Source organism: Parasteatoda tepidariorum, chromosome 1 (assembly GCF_982258835.1).
Source record: "Parasteatoda tepidariorum strain Cologne lab strain chromosome 1, Ptep-v5.0, whole genome shotgun sequence".
Lineage (NCBI taxonomy): Eukaryota > Metazoa > Arthropoda > Arachnida > Araneae > Theridiidae > Parasteatoda > Parasteatoda tepidariorum.
The window spans coordinates 29812170-29836306 of NC_141755.1; the positions used below are offsets into that span (position 1 = coordinate 29812170).

Here is a 24137-nt window from a genome sequence, read left to right on the forward strand (position 1 = left end):
AAATGATTATGCAGATTTTTTTGCTAAAAATGATTTTTCTTTTTCATAAAAAAGTAAAAATCAAAGCAATATACAAGAATAGCATCGTTACGAACTCCCTAAAGGGAAATTCAGAAAAACTCCCTACGGAAATATTTCACGTTTATTCAAACAAGTTAATTAACATCGTGTGATAAAGGAAAGAAAACATACTAATTATATGAGGATTTTTTCATGCATTATACGATGAAAGTGTACGCATATACTTTAGGCATATAGGTTTGCTCTGTATATTAGAAAAATATTAAGCAAGATCACTGTTTCAGGTGTTTAAATTAACGTTGTATTTTGTGTTTCAGCGTAAAAACTATAAAACTTAAAGACAATGGGCTGAAAAATGTGCAAGAAGTACAAAGAAGATAAAAAAATAGCATTCGATTATTAGTTTATTATTTAAAGGATTACAGATAATATCCTGCAGACCACTCTGCAGCCAGCAAATCTGAAGCTACAGAGTTAAAGTTTGACGCGCTGAAATATTTTTCATTCATAAACTTAAATTTTTTTTTTGTTGCAGAGCCTCAATTTGTTCAAAATTTTGCGAATTTTTCTCCCAATTTTTTCGTCTTAAATAAATACTATTTATTCAGAGCTGTAAAAAAATGTATTTTCTTCCCTCAAAATATTCATTTATAAGCTCGTGTTTCCGTTTTTATCAAACGAGGCAACACAAAAAAAGAAAGAAAGAAAAGGAATGAGTGAGTAAGAGATTAAATAATGCCAGATATAAATCTTAACATTGATACTGAAATTTTTAAAAGGATATAAGACATAAATCAAAAGGTATAAAAGCCGCGATTTTTTATTTCTTATAGTGATGTACCGATAATTTTTTTACTTCGTTAAGATCAACATATTAACCAAATATTTTCTTTTTTTGTTTGTAAATATTGACTTACATAACATAAACGAGAAGCAAGCTCAGGAATTGGTGAGTAAAGTGAGTAGGGGGTGAGTCTTCTAGAGTGAGAAAAAATTATTTTTGATGTGAAAAGCTGTCAAATATAGATAAGTATTATTTCCTTCCAATTTATATTGATGAATTTAACAAAATAAAGATTAAACAAAATGAAAAGTAAAAGTTAAAATGAATTCTCAAAACCTTAGAATAAAAACCTTTTTAACAAATTAATTGTATTGTTATCAATAGCAAATTCCATTTTACACAATCATAAAAATGCAACAATTTAGTCATTCAATCCAACTCTTCTTTCTTAGGACATGACGCCGTCAGCTGGAAATCAGCGCTAACCTCTGATTGGTCCATTTGTGAGTCTGATAGTATACGTCATCGAACGTTCATCTTGAACTACAATTGCCGTCCAACTCAACTGCAGTTGGATTGCAACGTGACGTTAACCACAGAAGCGATGGCGGACAACATCCAACAGCACATTGAAATCAGCCAAGATTTTGATTTTGACATTAAACATAGCTTCTTAATTAAACATAGCACTCTTCATTTAGATCAGCTATAATGTATTTTTTCTTGAACAAAGTCATTATTTGTTCTCTAAAACACTGGTCGACAATAGCAAAACCAATACAAATTCAAAATAAATATTTGTTTACGTTATTAACGCATGCGCAATAAGAGATAATACCTGCGTTGAACCGACTGCTCACGCTGGGCTAACAAAAAAGTATTTTTTTGGCGTCAGCTCTACGTCAACTTTCCGCTGACGCCCAGATAAGGCACTAGTTCTAAGAAACCAGGCCTTGATCTAACAAACCAGTATTTTGTTGGCGTCAGCGGGACGTTGACGTCCCGCTTGCGCCCCGATAAAGGCCTGGTTTCTTAGGACAGGACGCCGTCAGCTGGAAATCAGCACTAACCTCTGATTGGTCCATTTGTGAGTTTGATAGTATACGTCATCGAACGCTCATCTTGAACTACAATTGCCGTCCAACTCAACTGCAGTTGGATTACAACGTGACGTTAACCACAGAAGCAATGGCGGACAACATCTAACAGCACATTGAAATCAGCCAAGATTTTGATTTTGACATTAAACATAGCTTCTTCATTAATCATAGCACTCTTCATTTAGCTGAGCTATAATGTGTTTTTTCTTGGACAGAATCATTATTTGTTCTCTAAAACACTGGTCGACAAAAACAAAATCAATACAAATTCAAAATAAATATTTGTTTACGTTATTAACGCATGCGCAATGAGAGATAATGTCTGCGTTGGACGGACTGCTCACGCTGAGCTAACAAAAAAGTATTTTTTTGGCGTCAGCTCTACATCAACTTTCCGCTGACGCCCAGATAAGGCGCTAGTTCTAAGAAACCAGGTCTTGATCTAACAAACCAGTATTTTGTTGGCGTCAGCGGGACGTTGACGTCCCGCTTGCACCCCGATAAGGTGCTTGTCCTACGAAACCAGACCTTTATTCGTTTGTTTGTCATATGGTGTAAAAAACAGGGTACGTGACCAAATCTCTCATCAAAAAATAAAAACCTTTAAAGTACTTTTTAAGTACGTTCTTCATCGTTCCTCATCGTCATCAATAAGATTGAAGAACCACTATAGATGACTAGTGGGGAGCAAAATAACGTTCGCCTTTTTCGTTTTGCTCTACCTTGTAGTTAAAGTTTCCCATTTTGTTCAAATGACGCTAACAAAACCTTTCTTATCACCTTGAACACGATATAAAAACCTAAGAGTGGGTATATACAATTAGTCTGAGTCACTTTCCCACTTAACAATTTCGCCATTTATTCAATTCCTACTTTTTTGTAACATGATGTTGGCAAAAGTCTTTTATCGCAACCAACAAAATTTAAGAAGCACCACAGTTCAACAATGGGGGGCGAATACGTGTGCTTCATTTTCGTGCAATTTAATCTACTCAAAACCATTGTTCTAGCATCATAAGAAAATCACTCAAAAGATATTCATAATATGACAAAAGGTAAGTAACGCTGAATAAATAACTGTTTAAGCAAGATGATTTATTTTGAAAATGAATATTTCTATCATCAGAGAGTAACAATTATTTTTTTACTCATTTAAGTTTTGAAAAGGAAACCGTTACTTTGAAAAAAGTAGTTACTGTTCGATATTTCTGTATTGAGAAAATATTGATTATTTTTCATTTTCAGAATATTTTTCAAAGAATCTTTCTCAAGCCTTAACCTTCGCAATTTATCAAGCCTTAGATCTGAGGTACGAGTAGCTCGTATATCGACTTTTCTTATAAGTAATAAAAATATTTTTCTCACAATTAGGTACTTGCATTTTACGAAGAACAAGATCTTCTATACCCACACACGTGACCTATGACGTCAGCGATAGCTAATCTTTATCAACAAAATGGCATGTTAAAGTTGAGATAATTTTCTCTACATAAGTTAGAATGTTAATTAACGATAAGTTAATTAAGCACAGAACCGTATCACACATCAAATTAGTTGAAATATAATTCTTTCTCGAATACTTCTTTTGCTTGACTTAGATTTATTATTTGTTTATGTATTTCATTGTAACTCTGATATATTTTTGTTTGTGTGCCTGGCAACTTCAATGCATAATTAGTTTGTTTATGTTTTACATGGCTTCATGTCTGTCTTTGTGTTAAGTAAGATAACGTAAACAAATGCCACACTTCAACCACCAATCAGGATCGAGATACCCTCACTACGTCACTTGCAGGTATCCCATTAAAGTAAAATAAGATATTTAATACTTTTGTATACAGTTCCAATGCTGGCTGCTTAAATAGACTGCAATGGAACATTTGTTACTGTAAAGGTATATTTCAGAAGAAAAACATTACTGAAATAAGTTAAATTATAAATATAAGGTACTCGAAATCTTTTTAATGAGAAATAAAATGAAATTGTTTTTCAAATTTTAATGCTGATTAAAAACATTTGAAGAGACTAAATTGGCAAAAATATCTTCTAGCAATATAATGTTAAGTCTCGTGTAAAAATTATTGAATTCTAATTTGGACAACCTACAATCAATTGCAGGTATACTAAGTCTCTAATGGAAATAATTTTGTTAGAAAATGACTTTTAAAATGCTAGAATAATTGGAATGGCTTTCAAATTTTTAAGTTTGAAGCACCATTTTCAGGAAACTTATTAGGTGATTTGGTTACTATTAAATTGTTAAGAAAGCTTGTTAAGTTTAATTAATTTCTTATATGAATGATAAGGGTAAAATTTTTCCCTTTCTTACATTCGAAAGACAATATCCTTAATATTCAAATTCTGGTGGTAAATAAAATGAAATTACTGAAAACAATTATTTAAAGAATTTCACCAAAACGGATTTTATTAGTTCGTGTAATTTAAGTTATTCACAGTCATATCGCGAATTTCGTTGTTACCATAGCAAGTCATACTGGGACCAATGACGTACGTATGTTGCTTGGAATCAAAACACTGACAACCACATCCACAGCATTTGAATGCATAATAGGTCACAGGTTTGGAGCAAGACTCACATATTTCCGGCTGGCAGAGCTGCATCTGATTGTCCATTCTTTGCTGGCCTGTTTGGCAAATCTGTTGTCTCTTCTTTTTTGGCTTATATCTCTTCTCGCGCATCAAATTTGAAGTTTTGGGAGAGCCATATTCAATTGACACAAAAGCAGATTCCCTTTTAGTTTGTCTTTGACCTCTGAAAACAAAGAACTATTTAAATGAGCATTTTTCCGAAGTTTACAATGGCCACTTAAATATGATCAGTAGGCAGTTTAAAGCACATGAATCATTGTGTCTTAGGGTTGTCTAGAAAGTTAGAGTAGTATAAAAGAGAAAATGAATTTGTGGCATGTTTCAGGTTTTTACTTCATATACATTGTAATCGGAACAAAACATGAAATCAAAACATCGTTGATAACGTAATTTTTATGACGTAAATTCTGTAATACTAATGAGTTTTCCTACTGGTGTAATGCTGGATATTTCGAAAGAAAATGCCTCCCTGACACATGATAATATTCGAGAGTTGGTTCGGAGAGAATATGATCGCAATCAATTTTGCTCTGTTGTGTTGGCACCTGCATTTCTCCTATCTCAAACCGAGGTGGCTCAGGGGACAGAGCACTCACCTCCCAATTAGGTGACCCGGGTTCGAATCCCATCGATAGTTCGATGGCTGGTAGCTACGAATTCCGCAACCGGCTTGCACCGATCTCAGGGCAGACGGAAAATATCCTCATTGATAGATTGACTGTGACTTAGAATCCCCTTACCGTTAACAAGTACTGTTTATCAAAAAATTTATTTTTACGGAACAAATACCTGATACGCAACTTAATTTTTTAACAGTAATATTTTCTGTAAAATCATTGAATCACAGTTATTAAATAAACATTACTGTTGAACAATGCATTTTGAAAGAAGAATAGAAAATTTGTCAATTAAGTTATTTCATACTTTTATTGTTAGTAATGAAACAATAAAAGTATGAAGTAACTTAAATTATCGTTTGTCATAATTTTCTCCAGGTCATATTTTTAATTGTCCTTTTACTCTGGCTAAACTTTACAGCATGAACCCAAACCCCACAGACTATCATCTGCCTTATTCGCCAAGGGTCTGTGACATTACCAGGACTGTTTCTGACGCCTTCGGCGCTGTCTTAATCCTCTGCACTACTTGGAAAAGACACCAAAAACAACTTTGTTTGTCATATAAATTTGTTCAACTTTTCCATTAAATAAAAGATCGTCCTACTAAATAAGCTAAGATTAGAAATCTTGACAATATTATTTTATAAAACTAAACGTTTGAGGTTTGCCTAAAGAAATAATGAAGTGAGTTGGAATCAATCACAAAGTCATTAAGCCGCTACCGACTTTGCAAGTTGCACAGCAGCAGGTGGAAGTTCTTCAGAATTTATGAATTTAAATAAAATCTCAGAGATCTTTTAAAATATCCTCAGGTATTTAATGAACATATACTCGATAGGAAATATTTATGTGTAGCATGTTATTGTTGTTTTAGAAGTTTTTGGATTTTGCAGATATGTTATCGTACTTATACTTGCAGCAAGAGTTGCAGCAGCTTCTATGTGATTGATTTTTCTGATAGTTGTTGCAATTTTTGTAAGCAGATTTCTCCAAATCATGTTTATCGCAGCAAGGCATACTGAGTCTATCTATTACATCAAACTGAAAATATCTATCTAAAGAAAAGAAAATTATTTTTTGTGGATTAAATAATGAACAAATATACAATTAATTTGCTCTTTTCAGAAGATATACAATTTTTTGCATCACTTTAAGGAATGTAATTTTATATGGCAAAATACAAAACTTTAGCAAAATACAAAACTTTTGATTTTGCAAAATTAGTCGAGACCTTCCTGAAAAATTGAATGCTAAAAAGTCAGATTCTTAATATTTGATTTCTCAGAAACTATTCGACTAATTTTTCTCTAATTTTGCTATGTAAAATTACATTCCTTAAAATGATGCGAAAAGTTATATACCTTAAAATCCATAATTTTTTTTCGACTATTATTAAATAAACTATGCAAAAATATAAATATTTACTAAAAGTTATTTTTTGCATGGAACTATCTTTGATCAAACGAATTTTATAATTGTGTAGAAAATTTTTTCAATGCGTTAAAAGAAGTTCTCTAGATGTAGCGAAATATGCAAAAAAGTAAAATTAACATTAAGAAGTCCAAACTTTAGACCGCTCTCCTGAACAAACTATGAGAACCATATTTCCTAAATTGCGGCTAACCTTTATATTTTAGGAGTTAATAATCCGAATCCGTCGAATAAAGGTATGTTTAGTCAGATAAAGTACTTTTTTGTGTCTGATGTGATTTATTAAATAGCATATTTGAAGTCACCTTCTTGAGCCATTAAAATTGAGTCTTGAAATTTGAAAATCTGATTATTAAATCAAAAGTTATTCAGGGTGGTCCTTTTCTTCCGTTCTGTACATTTCATAAAATTTACTAAGGGAAGGGACGTGTCGAGAGCAAAAATTTGATTATTTTACCATAAAGGAAAAGTATTATTTTCTTGCAAATACCTATCAATATCTTAAATATTGTACTTGTGAAACCGCAATACTATAAGTTATTTCAAAAAGTCAAATTTTATTCCAAATGTAAATCATTTATTGTATATGAATTTTTTAAAAAGTAACACGTGCATTTCTTTACAACTTTCGGGGAATTTACAAATAAAACTGCGCTTAATTCGAACTTTTGGAAATTTCCCATGCTGATATAAACACCATACATAGTAGCATAATATTAAACTAGTTACAATTTAGTTATTTATTATAATTTTATTTTAAACAGAAAATTAGCGTAAAAAATATTTTTCTCCAAAAGTTTCTGAAATGACCAACTAATTTTACTTTGATATAATATTTTATTCATATATCATAAAATAAATCGTTTTATTTAAGTTAATTTTCTCACACTATAGTTTTAATTCCAATTCAAATTTTATTTGAATTTGTTTAGAAGAAATTCTTTTTATGCATTCTTTTTATGAAATTCTTTTTAAAAATACATTATTATTCGACGAATTCCAATAAGAATTACATCTCAAAAATTTCAAAAAAAATAAATAAATGTATATACATTTGAATTTAATTTGAGTTTTATTAAATGGCATCATGTACTTTTTATAAGAACAATATCGAAACATATTTGATAGTAATTAAAATATATTTATTTTGAGAAAACATTATGCACCGAATACGTCTTACTCCCCTTTAAAGAATGTGTAAATATGAGTGCGTTGTAAACTTTTCAGAGTTCCGTAAAGACCGCACTTAATATTAATTTTCAGAATCCTTGTCAAAGGAATACAAAGTATACTCACCGTCAAAATTTTTCTGCCAGATTACTGTCAGTGGCCCATAAAAAGTTTTATAGTCACTAACCGTAAATATAAATTCACTACTGTAGGACGAACATAACCATTGAAATACAGGTCTGCCCGGAAATTTTTTTCTCGTAAAATATATACCACTGACCTCAAATTAACATTACGCGCAAGAAAGTCATTTTCAGTTTAGATAAGCTGTTTAAGACTCAAGTGCTTTGTTTGTCTAACAGAAGAAAACAAAGGAGAAATATTGCAGTACTGCTATCTCTTTGGAAATTGAGAGAGTAGCATGTTGTCCGTGGTCACCAATTGTACGAAGAGTATGAGAAAAAGCCTGTTTGTTGCCAGCCGGTATTGAACAAGGGAACTTGAGTCCGTAGCATGTTGCAGTAATAACTATCGAAGAGGCTGTACACCACCTGGTTTAAACGCTTCATATCGTAACCATATTCATTTTTCCCTCTTAATACTCTTTATTTACACATTTTTTTAATGTTATTTGCTTCTAAAATAAAAATAGACTATCAGAAAAAGAAAAATAGACTTCAGAAACAATCAAACATATCTCAGGGACTGATTGAAAAATTAATTTTGATTTTTGTCTTCACGAAAGGCGATTAAAAAAACAAAGGTTTTAATTTCTTACAACCAATAATAAAAAATCTAAACGAACTTTCTTAGAATGAATTTCCAAACAAGGAAAATTAATAATATTCAGACTTTGATATCTGTTTCATAATACATTTTATAATATGTTTTTTTTACGTATTTATATCAGTTGCTACGTTGAATTATCTCTCGCTATATGATTTGTTACTCGCTATATGTCAAGCAATATGATTTGTTACTTGAAGCATAAAAACTCATTTATTTTAAATGTTATTGCGTGAAAAAGATGAAAATATATTTTTGAGTCTTTTCATCCATAAGAAAACACAGATTTAAAGGGCAATTTCATATCATTAAAAATAAATTTTGGAGCAAACAATATATATTTATTACTTAATTTTATTATTTTGTGTTTTTAAATAAATATTCCACAAATCTCTTTTACAATAAATACATAAATTTTTATAGAACAGTGGATCTGATTTATAAAAAGATTTTCCGCATAAAATTAGTGTAGCAATTTTTATTATTACGGAATATAATAAAACAAGTATAATATAAGCTATTTTCCTTGTTTGTTAATAGAAAAAATAATATCATTGATGTTGTCTAGAAAATTTAAAAAAAATGCCTTTTTAAATGGCACACTAATTTATATTAATTATTTAGATAATGAAAATACTTCACATTTTCGAGATTTTCATCCAAGCATCTAAAGTGTTTTTTCTCTTAAAGGAACTTTAAGAATTTTATATCGTGCCATAAAATGTTTTTTGACTAAAAATAGAGGAGAAACTTGTGCCTTTGAAGAATCAAAAATATTTTATGGAGACAGCTAACGGGTACTTAAGTATTATCCCGTCGACCTTTATGTCAAATTTAAAAATAAATTTGGAAATGATACAAATTTAAATATTATACTTTCATTTTGCTTTTATACTTTTTTTTTCTTTATTTCTTATACTCTCCTTTTTTCTTTATTTTTCATATTTTTTGCGTAAGTTCTATTTGTATTTTGTCAATTTCTTTAAAATTAGTTATTATATTAAAATTAATCTGAAAAACACCAAAATGACTTTAGCGCGATATTGGCGAAAATGGTCGTTGGGATAATACGTAAATACCGGCTAAAGGTCTAACGATCACTACCGTTGTATTTCAACATTGACAAAAACAAAGAAATAGCTGATTGAAAAATAGGCATCATTTGAAGAGGTACTTATCCGTTTTATGGTGCCGAAATGTGATCACCAAACTATTATTGACACCAGTGGTGATTAATGAATAGTTGGGGTAGACTATATTTGAGGGTGCCCCTTGATTCACGCCAAGTTGAGATTGGTTGAACGCCAAGCTTGGCGATGTTGAAACCCAATCGTGATTCTGATTGGTTTAGATTTTAGTGCTATTTTTAAATGTTCAACGGTATATGTAATTTTAGAGGTCCGTTACTTCTACGTTGGATACCGGCAGGTAAGGTTACTTTTGATTCGGGTCAATAAGATCGAAGGTATGTAGGCAATCATAAAAAGGGACTTCCGAAAAAAATGTCACCGTCAGTCCAGTACCACAGACGCCATTTTCGATTCGTATTTCGCTGAATTTATGTGGCGATGAAGGTACACAGATTCTATTCATGATAAATTTAGACTGCTAAATCTAACTGCTATTAGAAAATTCTGTGCCTGAGGATATTCAAGCTTAATGAAGAAGTGATTAGTTTTTTTCCATTTCTTTCTGTGCTTACTCCATTAATTTTTTTTTCGATTCAAAATGCTTTTTATTGGGTTTATTAAATTTGCTTATATTAGGTTCATTGCAATTTTACAAAGTTTTGGCCGATTTCTTATTGGAATTTTCCTACGTTTTATTGAAATATCATTATGTTTTGGCCGCTATTCCTGTTACCACGGTGTTCCGCGCAAACAAGAATGGCGCCAAACATAAGTCGCCAATTTCGCCAATGGGCACCCTCAAGTATATTTTTCCCAATAGTTGTGCCAGATATTACAGGAAATAAATAAAAAGTACTATTCTAGTTGGTACATAATGAACTTTCATATGTACTTAATATGTATATGTGCTGAGGTAAAAGTTTTTGTACTTTTCGGTTATCTGGACACAAAGGAATTCAGTTAAAGTGTAGAATTGGGGGGCCCTCTGATATTTGATTATTTGTAAACACGCCGACGTATAAACATATAAAAATAAACCAAGAACTAATCACATAACTGTAGATAGAAATTGTGGTAACCCGATGCCAAAAAAAAAAAAACAGTTGCCAAAGGTCTTCACGTTCCTTGCTGTAATCCTATGGGGGGTAATTTTATTTATTTATATTTGATAAAGTCTGTTGGCGACTTTTTGAAATCTCGCTAAGTTGGCGATTATTACTGAGATCAACGTTGCTTTTTGATTATTAAAAAAAAAAACAATTTAAAGTATTACAAATTTATTAAAATATGTTTTAAAGGAATAAAAAAAAACTTACCTTTACTCTGATTTTTCATGGTTAAAAAATAACGGTTAAAAAATGAAATAATAACGATGATTATAACATATAGGGATTTTAAAACGGTTGTTAGTTTTTCTGGCCATTGTTATTTAAACAGTGTTAGCAACAAATTTCATATACACTCATTCCTAAATGGTGGGTTTATCCAATTAATTAAAATAATAGGAAAATATATACAGTACATGTTATATCTACAAAATGTTCGCAAATATATTACAGTTTTCGCAGTGCCATTTTAACATAATATTAAAATTTCATAATCGCTAAGTTTCGTCGTGATCTTATAAAAGATACTTTAATATAAATAATTAAGTACATGTATGTAGTTTAAAAGAGTAACACTATCATAATTTTAAAAAATAAAATTTTTAAAAAGAGGTAAGATGTAGTTTGAAGGAGTTTTATGAAAATATGCAAGTGAAATAAGTGACCAAATTATATCTTAACCTAAATTGTAATATTTTTCATAAAACTTATTTTTATAAATGTATTGTAATTTAGATTAGATGAGAAACAATAAAGTACAATTTAGAGCAAGTAGAAAAAATATTAAAAGAAATGTAAGGACTCACTTGGAAAAATATACAATAAATTTGAAAAATTTTAATAAAGACCAATTAAAGAATTATAAACAAACAGTGAATCTCGAGCCACGTTGAAATTTCTGGTTAAGCAGCTCTAAATAGTTAGGGCTGACACCAGCAAAAATATTACAGTTGGGTATAATATGAAAAAAACACAACTACTTCCACTCCGAAAATTTTACTAGGAATAATATTTACCTTTTAGTTCAATTAATGAGCTGAGTTTTAAGTATGTTTACTAAATTTATAAACTTGGATAAAACAACAGAAAAAATTATTTCAAAAGGAGCTAGATTAATACATTTCCAACCTGACGACTAGAGACTTATAACAACGTACTTCGTTTAATGTTTACTTGTTGCTAGAAATCAGGTTCGCAGAAAATGCTGTTTACTAGTTAAATTTAGTAGGAATAACACGACCTGTGACGTAGGCTATAGTATACCCAATTATGGACTACAGAGAAATATCTAATGAGTTTCCACTCTAATGTACGCGTTTTTGTTTAAAGACAACGCGTTTTTAGTTTTAAATATTTTTTTAATACTTTTTTTTACTTATTTGCTTTGTCTGTGCTCACCATATTACGATTTATATTAAATATTTCAATTTTCAATCATTTTTCATATTGTTATATTTATTTCAATGTTGAATTTAATCCATGGTAAAAATGCATTAATAATGTTCTTAAACTAATGGAAAAAATAGAACTAATGGAAGAACAAATACGAACAAGCACTATTTATGCAGATTTTTCATATAACAAGGATAAATAATATCAAGTATAAATAATATCAAGTATAAAATACTTAAATAAAATTCCAAACAGAAAAAAAAGAAACAGAAAAGAGAAGGAAGAAAGACAGGTGCTGTAGTAACAGAACATATTAACTAGAGCAAATAAATGGTACTTAATATTAAATAATAGCAGCAGAAATCACAATTCTCTCTCTTGTTTGACTACTGCCGGACAGAATCGCAATTCATAACTTGCAATAATACAAGTATAAAACAATATAAATATGTCAGAATAAAAATATATGTAACATATAATATAATATAATTTATAAGTATACGATATATAATATAATCTATAACCAAATACAAATTTATACACTGAGAAAAAAATGCATAGTCAAAACTACCAGAATATGGTAAAATTTACGGCATTTTCTACAAAAAACCTGATATTTTTTTCCGAATTACTTTGGTAATGACTTTGGTAAAATTAACTGAGAGGCATGTTTTTTTTTGTATGTGATAAAATTATGAGATAAATGTGGTAAAATTGGCTTAGAGCGCGGCATAAAAACTATTTATTCAGTAAAATTTAATTTTCAGTTCGCATTTTTTACTAAATATGCGATAATAAGAACTATAGTTTTGAAAACCAGAATTTCGGTAAACCATTAATTAAATAATTATCATATTAATTTTTCAAACAAAGTATAATTTGGCTTAATAACCAATAAATTTATTGTTGTTTTTACCAGAAGTGTAATCTCCATGCGCATCAGATTTTTTTTCTTTTTCTTCTATAATATTATTATATAGTATTTATTTCCAGTTAAAAATAACTCTCTATCTGTATCTAATTTCAAAAAAGTTATTTTTTAAAAAATGTTCAATTTGGGCTTTAAAAATATTGTTTTAAGTACCTTTTACTTCATAATTTTCTATACTATTATGAAAGACTAATGGAACAAAATTCATTTTGGAAAGCTTCCAAATCAGAGCATCGCGTGCGTAACTACACGCTCACCAACAATCGCTGCTTACGTCTTTACACTTATTTTATAAACCCTTTGCTCCAGCAATAGTTCACTTTTCCCTTAGAATAATAGAATATTTACACATTTTGAAACTATTTTACAAATAGTTTTAAAATAAACGAGCATATTTTAAGCTTCTCCAATTTAGCCACTCACGCATGGTACAACATAAGCATTGTTTTTCTAAAAATATTTATCGTCACAGGAGAAAATATTGGACATGTTAACTAACGGGACCACTCATTATATGAAAAGTTTGCGAAAACAATTATCAAGTTTTCTTTAAGTCACGCTAAGAAAACGTGACATTTCCTTTCACCCTGGTTATTGTTTATTTCTAGATTTGAAAACAAGAACTTCTATTTTTAGCCTCAAATTATTTGTTATTTCTAACTTTAGGAGAAAAATTTAGGTCAGAAAATCATTCGTTCAACGGACATGTTTTGAATAATATTTCTAAAACTCGTATAAACATCACTTTGAAAATTATGAGAGGTGCACGTAGCGAATATGCAATAAATGAATCTCAAGGGCAACAATAATTTGTAGGGCTCTATTCAAACTCTTATGTCAACGCAATGAGTGTTTATAATTTTTTTTAATTTTCGTTTTATATTAAACTTAATTAAATGTCGAAATATTTAATTTTCTGACTTACATCTACTTAAACGGTACTGATAATTAAGAAGTAAAATGTATCGCACACAAAAAATCAATAATCTTCTTCTGTAGCTGTACAGTCTGTTGCAGGCCAAGGTTTACTTCAAAAGATTCTTTCATCGGGAATCATCCACCGCAACAGTTGTCCAATGGCTCAAACAATCTAATGGTATACAATAATATAATATATAGATATAATATATAGATATAATATATAGATATAATATATAGATATAATATATAGATATAATATATAGATATAATATATAGATATAATATATTAGTGCTGGCGATATTTTAAGTTACAAATTTAGACACAAAAGCGTGCTTTCTCGGAATGAAAACATCTTTTTTTTTCACGATATATTCGAATTTCTGACCCCTAACGTATAGGGGGTAGCCGTAATCTGGAAAATATGGTCACCATAGTTTGGACCCGTTAATGTTAACTTTACTTTTTGCTTATTTCTCTTTCTTTAACGATTTTTTTAAGTAAATTGAAAATGTTTTGAGCACAATTATAGAATTCATTTATGTCACGATAATGTCACGAAAAAAATAATTTGTATTAACTGTTTATTATTGTGTATTTCGCCATATATCGAGAACTTTTTAAGCGAGTTTAAAATTTTTTGCACACAAATAAAAACAATCGTTTATCAAAAGATAATTCAATACAAAATATAAATATTAGTAAACATTTATTATTTTTTATTATTTTATTTGAAAGGTATCGAAACATTTTTAAATAGTACGGTATAAAAAGTTTTACATAATTTTCAAGAATGTAATTTTAAAGTCAAAATACAAAATTCATGCTAAATCTTTCAAATAGTTCCTGAAAAATTTTATTTAAAAAATACAGCTTCTTTAAAATTCGCTTTCTCACTAACAATTCGTCCGATTTCACCGAAAATTTGTATTTTGCCATGTCTATAAAATGATGAATAAAAAACCCGCATATATTACAATTCAAAATTTTTCGACTATTATTAAATAAAATAATAAAAATAATAATTATTTATTAAAAGCTATTTCTTGGCATGGAACCATATTTGAAAAAATAAATTTTATAATTATGTGCAAAATTTTTCAATTAATTTTAAAAACTCTGATATATGGCGAATATTAAAAAAAAAAAAAACATTAAGGGATCTAAACTTTGGACCGCTCACCTGATCAAATGATGGGAACCATATTTCTCAGATTTCAGCTATTTTGAAGGTCTGAAATTCAAATTCGTCGGGAAAAAAAGGTTACTTTTATTCAGAGAAAGGTACGTTTTGTGTTTGATTTCGTATCTTAAAATACCGTCTGCTCTAATTGATCAGCATATTTGAGGTCAATCTCTCAAACCACTAAGATTGAGTCCTAGAACGTAGACGCTATCATGAGATCAAAAGCTATTCAGGGTGGTTCATTCTGTATTTTGCGCTCTGTAGATCAGGGGTTTTGTGTGTTACTGTCAGAAACTTTCTTTTCTCGTTGTTAATTATAAATCCAATATTTTTCTCTGTCAGTTCAAGCATAGAAAACCTCACTCATTACCTTTCAGATTCTGCCAAATATGCCAATATCACCTGTTTAGCCAATATTTGAATGAAAATTTTAAAAATAGCTGATTGTAATTGAAAACCGGCGTCTCTTATTGCTTTTTCCAATGCAATATAAATAAAGGACATGACGAGGAATCTCTCTGTTTCTTACTCTTTTCCTCAAAATAAATAAATAAATAAATAAATCTGATAGGTTAATGCCTAGTTTTACTTTGAATCTAACTTTTTTTAGCATCATCTTTGTAAGATTTACCAGTTTTATGGGTGTTTTGAATTCGAGTATAGCATATAATGATTTTTTTCTATCTATGCTTTCATATGCTGCCTTAAAGTCAATGAATGTATGGTACACATCAACACTAAACTTCATTTGTCTTTTGTTCAGGATTTGTCTTATTGTGTGGATCTGGTCTATCGTTGGTCTCCCTCTCTGAGCTTCTTCCAATTTCCAATAACTTTTATAGCATATGGTAGTAGTCGTTTTGTATTAAATGTTTATAATTACTTAAATGCTGTGCTTCACAGGATGATTTCTCTGTTCTTTTTACACTCCAATGTATCTCCTTTTTTTATATATTAGATAGCTGGCATCATCCTACCATTCGAATCCTTCCGGCCAAAAAAATCCCCGTTTATTAAATGGTGATTGGTGCACGTTAAATCTAAAGAGGTCACAAAGTCCCCCAAGTTTCCATAGCAAATCAATACCTCTGCGGGAGTACTGAAATGGAGATTGATCGTTCTCCGGTTCAGGTCAAACTTACGATCACTGGATGATTAAAGGGTTGCATGAATGGGTCCTACATGTAAAACAGGCTCTGATGCATGTGGCTAATTACGTATTTTTGGCCATAGATGGCGCCATTAAAAAGCAAGAAACGCACCATTTGATTCAAATTCGCTTGTTTTCCAAAACAGCCTTTCTGGTATCGGGAAGTGGTAAGCGAAGCAACAAAAACATACTCACTTTCCTTCACTTCTCTGTCTCTTTTACACTTCGACTTCCGACTACTTTCATTCCCTTTCGATTTAATTGATTCCACGGTGCGTATGATTGTCACTTTATACAAGTCAACTCGGGATAGGAGACCTATAGAGACTTAGAAAAATGAAATAAATAAGTAAAAAAAAAAAGATTTAACAAAAGTGTGATCGCTTTATTACGATCACTGGTTACCCATTGGTCAAATGATTTTTTTTTCTGAACTCCGATAAACGCAGCAACATTTGAAAACATGGGTTGCAAAGAACCGACTCAACTTGACGTTTGTCGTCAGAGTGGTTTTCAAATCCTGCCTATATACGTGTTTCAAGACGTCACCTTCCTTCTTCAGTATTCATATTTACATTAAAATCACCATCAGGAGACAGTAATTATAAGTTAATAATAAAAAGAACATAAAAATACTTTAAATTGTTATTATGTAAATATATTAAAAAATGCCTGCTGGTGAAAATAAAAATAAAAACTCCAACCTTTGGGATGGTGTCAATCAGTTTGAGACCTTCTTTATTTGTGATATTCACCTAAATTAGTATTGAAAACGATCCAGTTTGAACTGTAGATTAGAATTTCTGATTCCTAATTAAAACAATAGAAACAAAAATATCCTTTAAATGATGAAATTTTCTTTTATTCAAAACTCAAGAAGTATTTATGGGATCTCTCTGATCCCACATCTCAAAAATAAACTCAACAACTTAATGCATAACAAAGTTAAAAGTGAAAAAAAAAAAAAAAAAGCAGAATTATAAGAAAATTATCAAACATCAGCGGTCGTCACAGCAACGCATGCAATGACGACGCATGCGCACAGTTTACTATTACTCTTGAACACAGTTGAAAAGTGTGATGACGTCCAAATAAGGTGTGCACGCCATCAAACCCAAAACAATACCCATTTTGTCAATGGGTAATAAAAATAACTAAAAAACATTGCAATCCCAATTTTCTTTAAATCATAGTAACAGAAAAAAAAATTTTATTTTTTAAATTTATTTCGTTTAGTTATTATATTATTAAAAAAAAATCTTTTTTAAACATTATCTTAACAATATCTAAAAAATATCTTTTTCAGATAATTGCGGAAAAAAAATATTCCAGCTCTTACCAGAAAACTGCATAATTCCATTTCATAAAGAGCAGTTAATAATTTATTTCGGGTAATTGAAACTTTTTCAATGAAATTCTTGTTTACTGCCTTACCACGCATTTTAGTATCAAAACATATTTTGGGTTACTTATCACTCATTCTTGCAGTAGGGTGTGTCAAATTGAAATAAAGACACACCCTGTGAAATGGATCACATTGTGGAAATTTCAGCTCTCAAAAGAAAAAACAATAGTAAAAAAACTGACTAGTGGGTGAAATATTTTATATAAATGTTTGGAAAATAACTTTTTTTTTTGATTTTCTGAATAACAATGGGACTTTAAGCATGTTCCTTTCCACTCATCTATTCATCTAATTGCTTCAGATGATTAATTTATATCCAACCTACCCTCCATTTGTTAAATGAATCTTATAAAAGTTTTCTAATTATTCCTAAGTTGCGTATAGTGCGCAAAATAAAAAAAATGAACCGTCCAGAAAAACTTTTGATTTAATTATTGGATCATCATGTTCTAGTACTCAATCTTAAAAATTCAAAGAAGTGACCACGACTATGCTCATTAATTAGTGCAGGCGATACTTTAAATTAAGAAATCAGACACAAAAACTCACTTTCCCTGAATAAACATATCTTTTTCGACGGATTCGGATTTCTGATTCCTTACGGAGCAGTCACAATTTGGGAAATATGGTCCCTATAGTTTGGATCAGGAGAGCGGTCAGAGTTTGGACCCCTTGATGTTAATTTCACTTTTTGCGTATTTCGCTTTATTTCTAGATCTCTTGAATTGAAAATGTTTTACATACAATTATAAAACTAGTTTATCCAAAGATAATTCCATGTAAAATACAACTTTTTGTATATATTTATTAATTTTCGTTATTTATTTAATAATATTTGGAAAAACTTTGAACTTGTGGGGGGCGGAGTTATCGACCATGTCAACTGTCATCGATGAAAAGGTAGCCCATGATAGAATCAAGTTAGCATGCCTTTATACTAGCGAATGATGTTAAACTTTTTGCAGTGGTAGTTACGCCACAGTACTCCCCCACCAGAATTTTATTAGAGATATAATTCGATGAACAGCTCTCACTAGTTGCTGTACTTGTGAAAGACCGGGAGAGTGTCATCGGATTTTTTGAGTGCTGAATGTGAGAGGTGTATTAACTTCACAGACGTGGTCGCTCCTGTGTTGCCTTTAGCAGTCGAGTTTATGCTTGCTGACGCTGTGTGTGTGTTTGAGACGAGACTGAGCAACAGCGCAGGAGGGTGAATGATGCATTCACAAATAGCAAGTCAACCGTACAATGTGGACTATCCATCGAAGTAGGCGTAACCGTTAAGAGATTGCGAAGTGGGCGTTACTTGCGTGAGCAAATCACGACCGGGTCACCAATGTGGGGGGCGGAGTTATCGACCATGTCAACCGTCATCGATGAAAAGGTACTCCATGATAGAATCAAATTAGCATGCTTTATATACTAGCGAATGATGTTAAACTTTTTGTAGTGGTAGTTACGCCACAAACTGTAAGGTACCTAATTTTTTACATAATTTTAAAGACTGTGTAATTTTAAATAGCAAAGTACAAAGTTTGAGCAAAATCTGTCTAATAGTTTCTGAGAAATCAAATTTTAAATATACGACTTCCTAAAAATTCTATTTTTCAAGAATTGTTCAACTGATTTTCATTCAATTGTTATATTTTTACATTCTGCCGACCGGCCTGTGTAGGGGGCAGGGAACTGTCCTTGCATCAGAAGGGTTCTGGGTTCCAATCCCGGGCAAGGCATGGATGTTCTTTCCGTCTCTGTACTATCTGTCCTCACTGAGGGAGCGATGTTGGCCCACCTAATATGGTGCCCCTGAAAGAGAGGTCAACAAAATCGGCCTGTAAATGCCTGAATTGACGGATGTTAACAAAGGTGGGCATTGGAAAAAGAAAAAAAATATTTTTACATTCTTAAAAAAAATGTAAAAAATTATATACCTTATAATTCAAATTGTTTCGACTTTTATATAATAATGTAATGGAAAATAATAAATATTCACTAAAAGTAATTTTTTCAACTTTGGTTATACAAATTTTATAATTATGCACAAATATGTTTCATTTTGTTTAAAAGTTTCTCGAGATATTGCAAAATACGTAAAAATAGAAATTAACAATAAAGGGTCCAAACTTTGAAAAGCTCTCCTAACCAAACTATTGGGACCATATTTCAGCTTGCGGCAACCTCCTATAACGTCAGAATCCGTCGAAACAAATATATGTTATTCAGAGAAAGTACGATTTTGTTTCTGATTTTGTAACTTAACAAATTAATTAGCACAAATTAACTATCGTATTAGAACGTGAAGATCCGATCATTAAATCGAACTTTATTCTGGGTGGTTCGTTTATTTTTTGTACAGTATACATATCATTTCTGAAGGTAATTATTAAAAATTACTAGAATATACATTTTAGAAAATAGCAATCGTAACTTACATATCTTTCATTCAAGGAATATGAGAAAAATTACCAGAAAACCTATTTTTTAAATTATTACTCATTTGTAACTTACATGTCAATGCATTGCATGCATCTAAGAAAAATTACCTGAAGGCATGTCATAAAATTATTAATTATCAATATAACTTACACATCATTGAATGTATTTGATAAAATAACTAGAAACATATATCTGAAATAATATTCTTATTTAGCCTTATTTATAATTTTTTAAACGATTTGAATAAAAAAATTTATGAAATATATTTTTAAAATATTACACTTATGTATGCAGCATAGATATTGATGCACTGAATGAATCTTGTAAAAATTACAGGAAAACATGCCCATGAAATATTATTCATCTTTAACCTACTTATTATTTATTGAATGAATCGAATGAAAAAAAGTTATTAGGAAATATATTTTAAAAATACTCTAAGCATGTATGTAGCCTACATATTGATGCATCAAATGAGTCTGATAAAATTATTAGAAAACATATTTTTGAAATCATTTTTTCTATGTAACCTGCATATCAGTCATTGAAAGAATCTTTAAAAAAATTTGTAGAAAATATATTTTCGAAATTAGTCTTCAGAAATAACCTACGTATCATTCCTGGAAGGAATCTTGTAAAAATTACTGAAAAACACATTTTTAAAATCATTTTTTATTCAAATCATTTTTTATTCAAATTTAATTAACTTTTGTAAAAATTTAGAAATTATTATGATATATCCTACATATTGCAACAGGGAATCTGGTTAAAATATCTCGAAAAAATATATTTGAGATTAATTTTTCTTAAATATCATGTTATTAAGTATTCAAATTTAATTTTAAAAAAAAAACATTTGCTTCGTTAAAGAAATCGTATATTGCACGATTTTAGTCATCTAAATCATATAAAAAGACATCCAATTAAAAATTTTACTTTCAGAGCCGACCTGGTGGCAGAGTGGTTAGCGTGCCTGACTGCGGAGCCGCTGGTCGCTGGTTCGAATCCTGCTCAGCGCATGGATGTTTCTTTCTCTCTGTGTTCTACGTCCTTTCTCCTTTGTGTGTGATTGTGTGAATGTGACCCGCCCTGTAAACGGGTTTGTAGTTGTGTGACGTAGGCGACGCAGCTCCACCTCCGTGGCTTCACCACAGGTGCCTATTGGGTAACGAGAAGAGAGTAGCAGTTCTGGCATTTTTGTGGCCAATGGGATAACCCCCAAGTGCCCGCCATTAAAAAAAAAAAAAAAAAAATCAGATTATTTACACCTTACATCGATAGTTCTATCAGAAACTTTCGCACACTATAAAAAAAAGTATGGTCAAAACTACCTGAGCATGGTAAAATTTACCGTGTTTCTGGCTTGATGGAAAACCTAAAAGCTCGATAGTTTTTATCGAAGAGCTTTGATAATATTGGTTAAAGTAACAATAAAAAGTGGCTTTATAATCTGTGATAAAATTTGGTTAATGCTGCAAAATTTGGTAATTTTATCATGATAACTAAGAGCACGGCATAAAAATCATTTACTTAGTTAAATTTACTACCCAGATTTTTTTCAGTCACTGTATGGAAATAGTGACAATAAGTTTAAAAACCAGAAATTCTGTTAAACCGTCACCATAAGAACGGAAAAATTACCAAACACCGTTAATTTTGGTTTTTATTAGCAGAATCATATTAACATCACCATACAGTACGGTGCCTTTAGCAGAATCTTTTTCTCTGCGCAGAGTTTAAAAATTCAATTTGGTGGTGTAAACCGATCATGTGTTACGATATTGCTTTCTATATTGCTAAATTTAAACTTGTTAATAATCTTCATGATCCTCAAAATTAATAATTTAACGTTTCACTAACCATATATATTAGTTATTTTTTCATCAATTCACGATGTGCGACAAATTAATTCCTTCTTAATAAAATACTTACATTTACTTCCCGGATTTGTTTTCACTTAATGTATGGTTATAGTAACTATAAATTTGAAAACGGGAAATTCCGGTAAACCATAAACATAGGAACCGAAAAATTATCAAATAAATGGTTCAAATACCGTTAATTATGGTTTTTATTGGCAGAATTCTGTTATCATTACCATACAGTACGGTACCTTTATCAGAATTCTTTTCCCCACGCAGTGTTCATAAATTCAATTTGGTGGTGCTAGCCAATCGCGTGTTACAATATAACTTTTTATTATTAAAACGTTTATATTAACTTACCTTTGTGTTCGGGTGGAATTTTGTAATCGATTTTAAACCAACTTTCTGACCAGCTACAGATTTCAAATTTGGCACATAGTTCAGAATCGGATGGCAATGCATGAAAATGAAGAGAAAGAAGACATACAAAGCAAAATAAAATTAAAATTAACGAAAAAATAGTATTTTCGTGATTGTTTTTTGTTGTCGATTCGATTATTTCAAATTGGTGTCACATGTCAGTTGAAAAGTTTTGTGTACAGTGAGTGAAAAAATTGAGATTTTGGAAGTGAGTACAAAAAAAAATCAAAATCAAAATTAATATTTTTAACAATCACGTTTTTGTAGTGGAAAATAATAATTAAAAAATAAAAATTTGAAAAACGAAAAACGTGGTGCGCATTAAAAACATAACAGTACATATGCACATACATATACACATTTTCTTACTCATACACATGCACAGTCACATGCACATCCACATATACATCCTCATACACATGCATATACACAAACATATTCCACATCCACATTCAGACACAATTGCAATTACAGATATACATACACATATTCTCATGAGCACACATACACACACTAATATAACATAACTGTTATGTATTTCATGCGCCCCACGTTTTTCGTTTCTCAAATTTTTATTTTTTAATTATTATTCTACACTACAAAAACGTGGTTATTAAAAATATTATTTTTTATTTCGATTTTTTTTCTATTAATTTCAAACTTATAAATTTTATGACCTTCAAAATTAATAATATAAAGTTTCACCAAGTACATATCTTAGTTGTTTTCGTATTAATTCACGATATACGAGAAACCATTTCCATTTTAATAAAATGCATAAATTATGATTCGACAAAAAACACAAATAATTATGCGCATTTAAGAAAGATATTACGTTTGAAATGTTTCAAAACATTTACAGACGTCAAACTTCTAATTATAATTACATTAAGGAACGACCCATGTATTTGGACAGACCAACACAACCCTACGTTGAACTCGAAAATTCTCCTGAAATCTTCTTCCACGAATAAATACTATCTAAGCTTCTTTTGAGTTCTCCATTATTAAAATCATATTAGTAACGAAGCTGGAGCATTTTGGAAAGATGTACCATTTACTCAGATAGGCACGCTTCAGTGATTAGCGAAAAGTACTTCTCCCCGATAATATTCAAACCAACTTCTAAGGAATCGTGTTCCGAGAGCATTCTAACTTCAACCAAACACCTGGCTGAAGAACTTTCTTTAATTAAAGACAGACTTACGTATTATTCATCGCATAGACAATGACTTTTCGAACACATGTATGCTGATATTGTAGAAATACTAATTGGAATAGTTCCATTAATATCAAAATACGAGTAATCATTGATAAGATCGTAGTTAATTTTACGTTTTCTATTGTGAATTTTTATATTTTATTCCTATAATTAGTGCATTCGAAACATATTTAGAATAATTTAAGTTTTTGAATAATGTATAGCAAATCAAAATCTGCAATCATTCGTCACGGGATGTATCGATCATAAGATTCATCCCAATAGTATTCAAACCAACTACTTAAGAATCGTCTTTTAAAAGCATTCGATTTCAGCAAAACTTCCCTTAATGAACGACAAACTTGAATATGAACAGGGACTTGGTAACTCATACCTCTTAAAATTCTAGAAATACAAATGGGAATATAATACTACTAATACTCAACTACAATAACTAGTCCTTATTGATAAAAT

The 24137-nt window shown here is 30.4% G+C and overlaps 1 protein-coding gene across 5 annotated transcripts; it reads right to left on the reverse strand.

Annotated features, from left to right (window-relative positions):
- Positions 1-4312: 4312 nt before the first annotated feature.
- On the reverse strand, positions 4313-21379 carry LOC107455625 (uncharacterized). 5 transcript variants are annotated; one of them, XM_087161078.1, is made up of 5 exons: positions 21114-21379; positions 16532-16663; positions 14055-14171; positions 6043-6190; positions 4313-4678 (listed from the first exon to the last, which is right to left on the reverse strand). In XM_087161078.1, the coding sequence occupies exons 4-5, from the start codon at positions 6150-6152 to the stop codon at positions 4333-4335; spliced, it is 456 nt and encodes a 151-aa protein (XP_087017204.1). In that variant the 5' UTR covers positions 6153-6190; positions 14055-14171; positions 16532-16663; positions 21114-21379; the 3' UTR covers positions 4313-4332. The 5 variants fall into 5 exon arrangements, with proteins under 5 accessions (XP_087017204.1, XP_087017202.1, XP_087017201.1 ...); XM_087161076.1 differs by having other exon boundaries at positions 14007-14171; XM_087161075.1 differs by lacking the exons at positions 14055-14171; positions 16532-16663; positions 21114-21379 and adding an exon at positions 11775-12215 and having other exon boundaries at positions 6043-6186.
- Positions 21380-24137: the final 2758 nt, after the last annotated feature.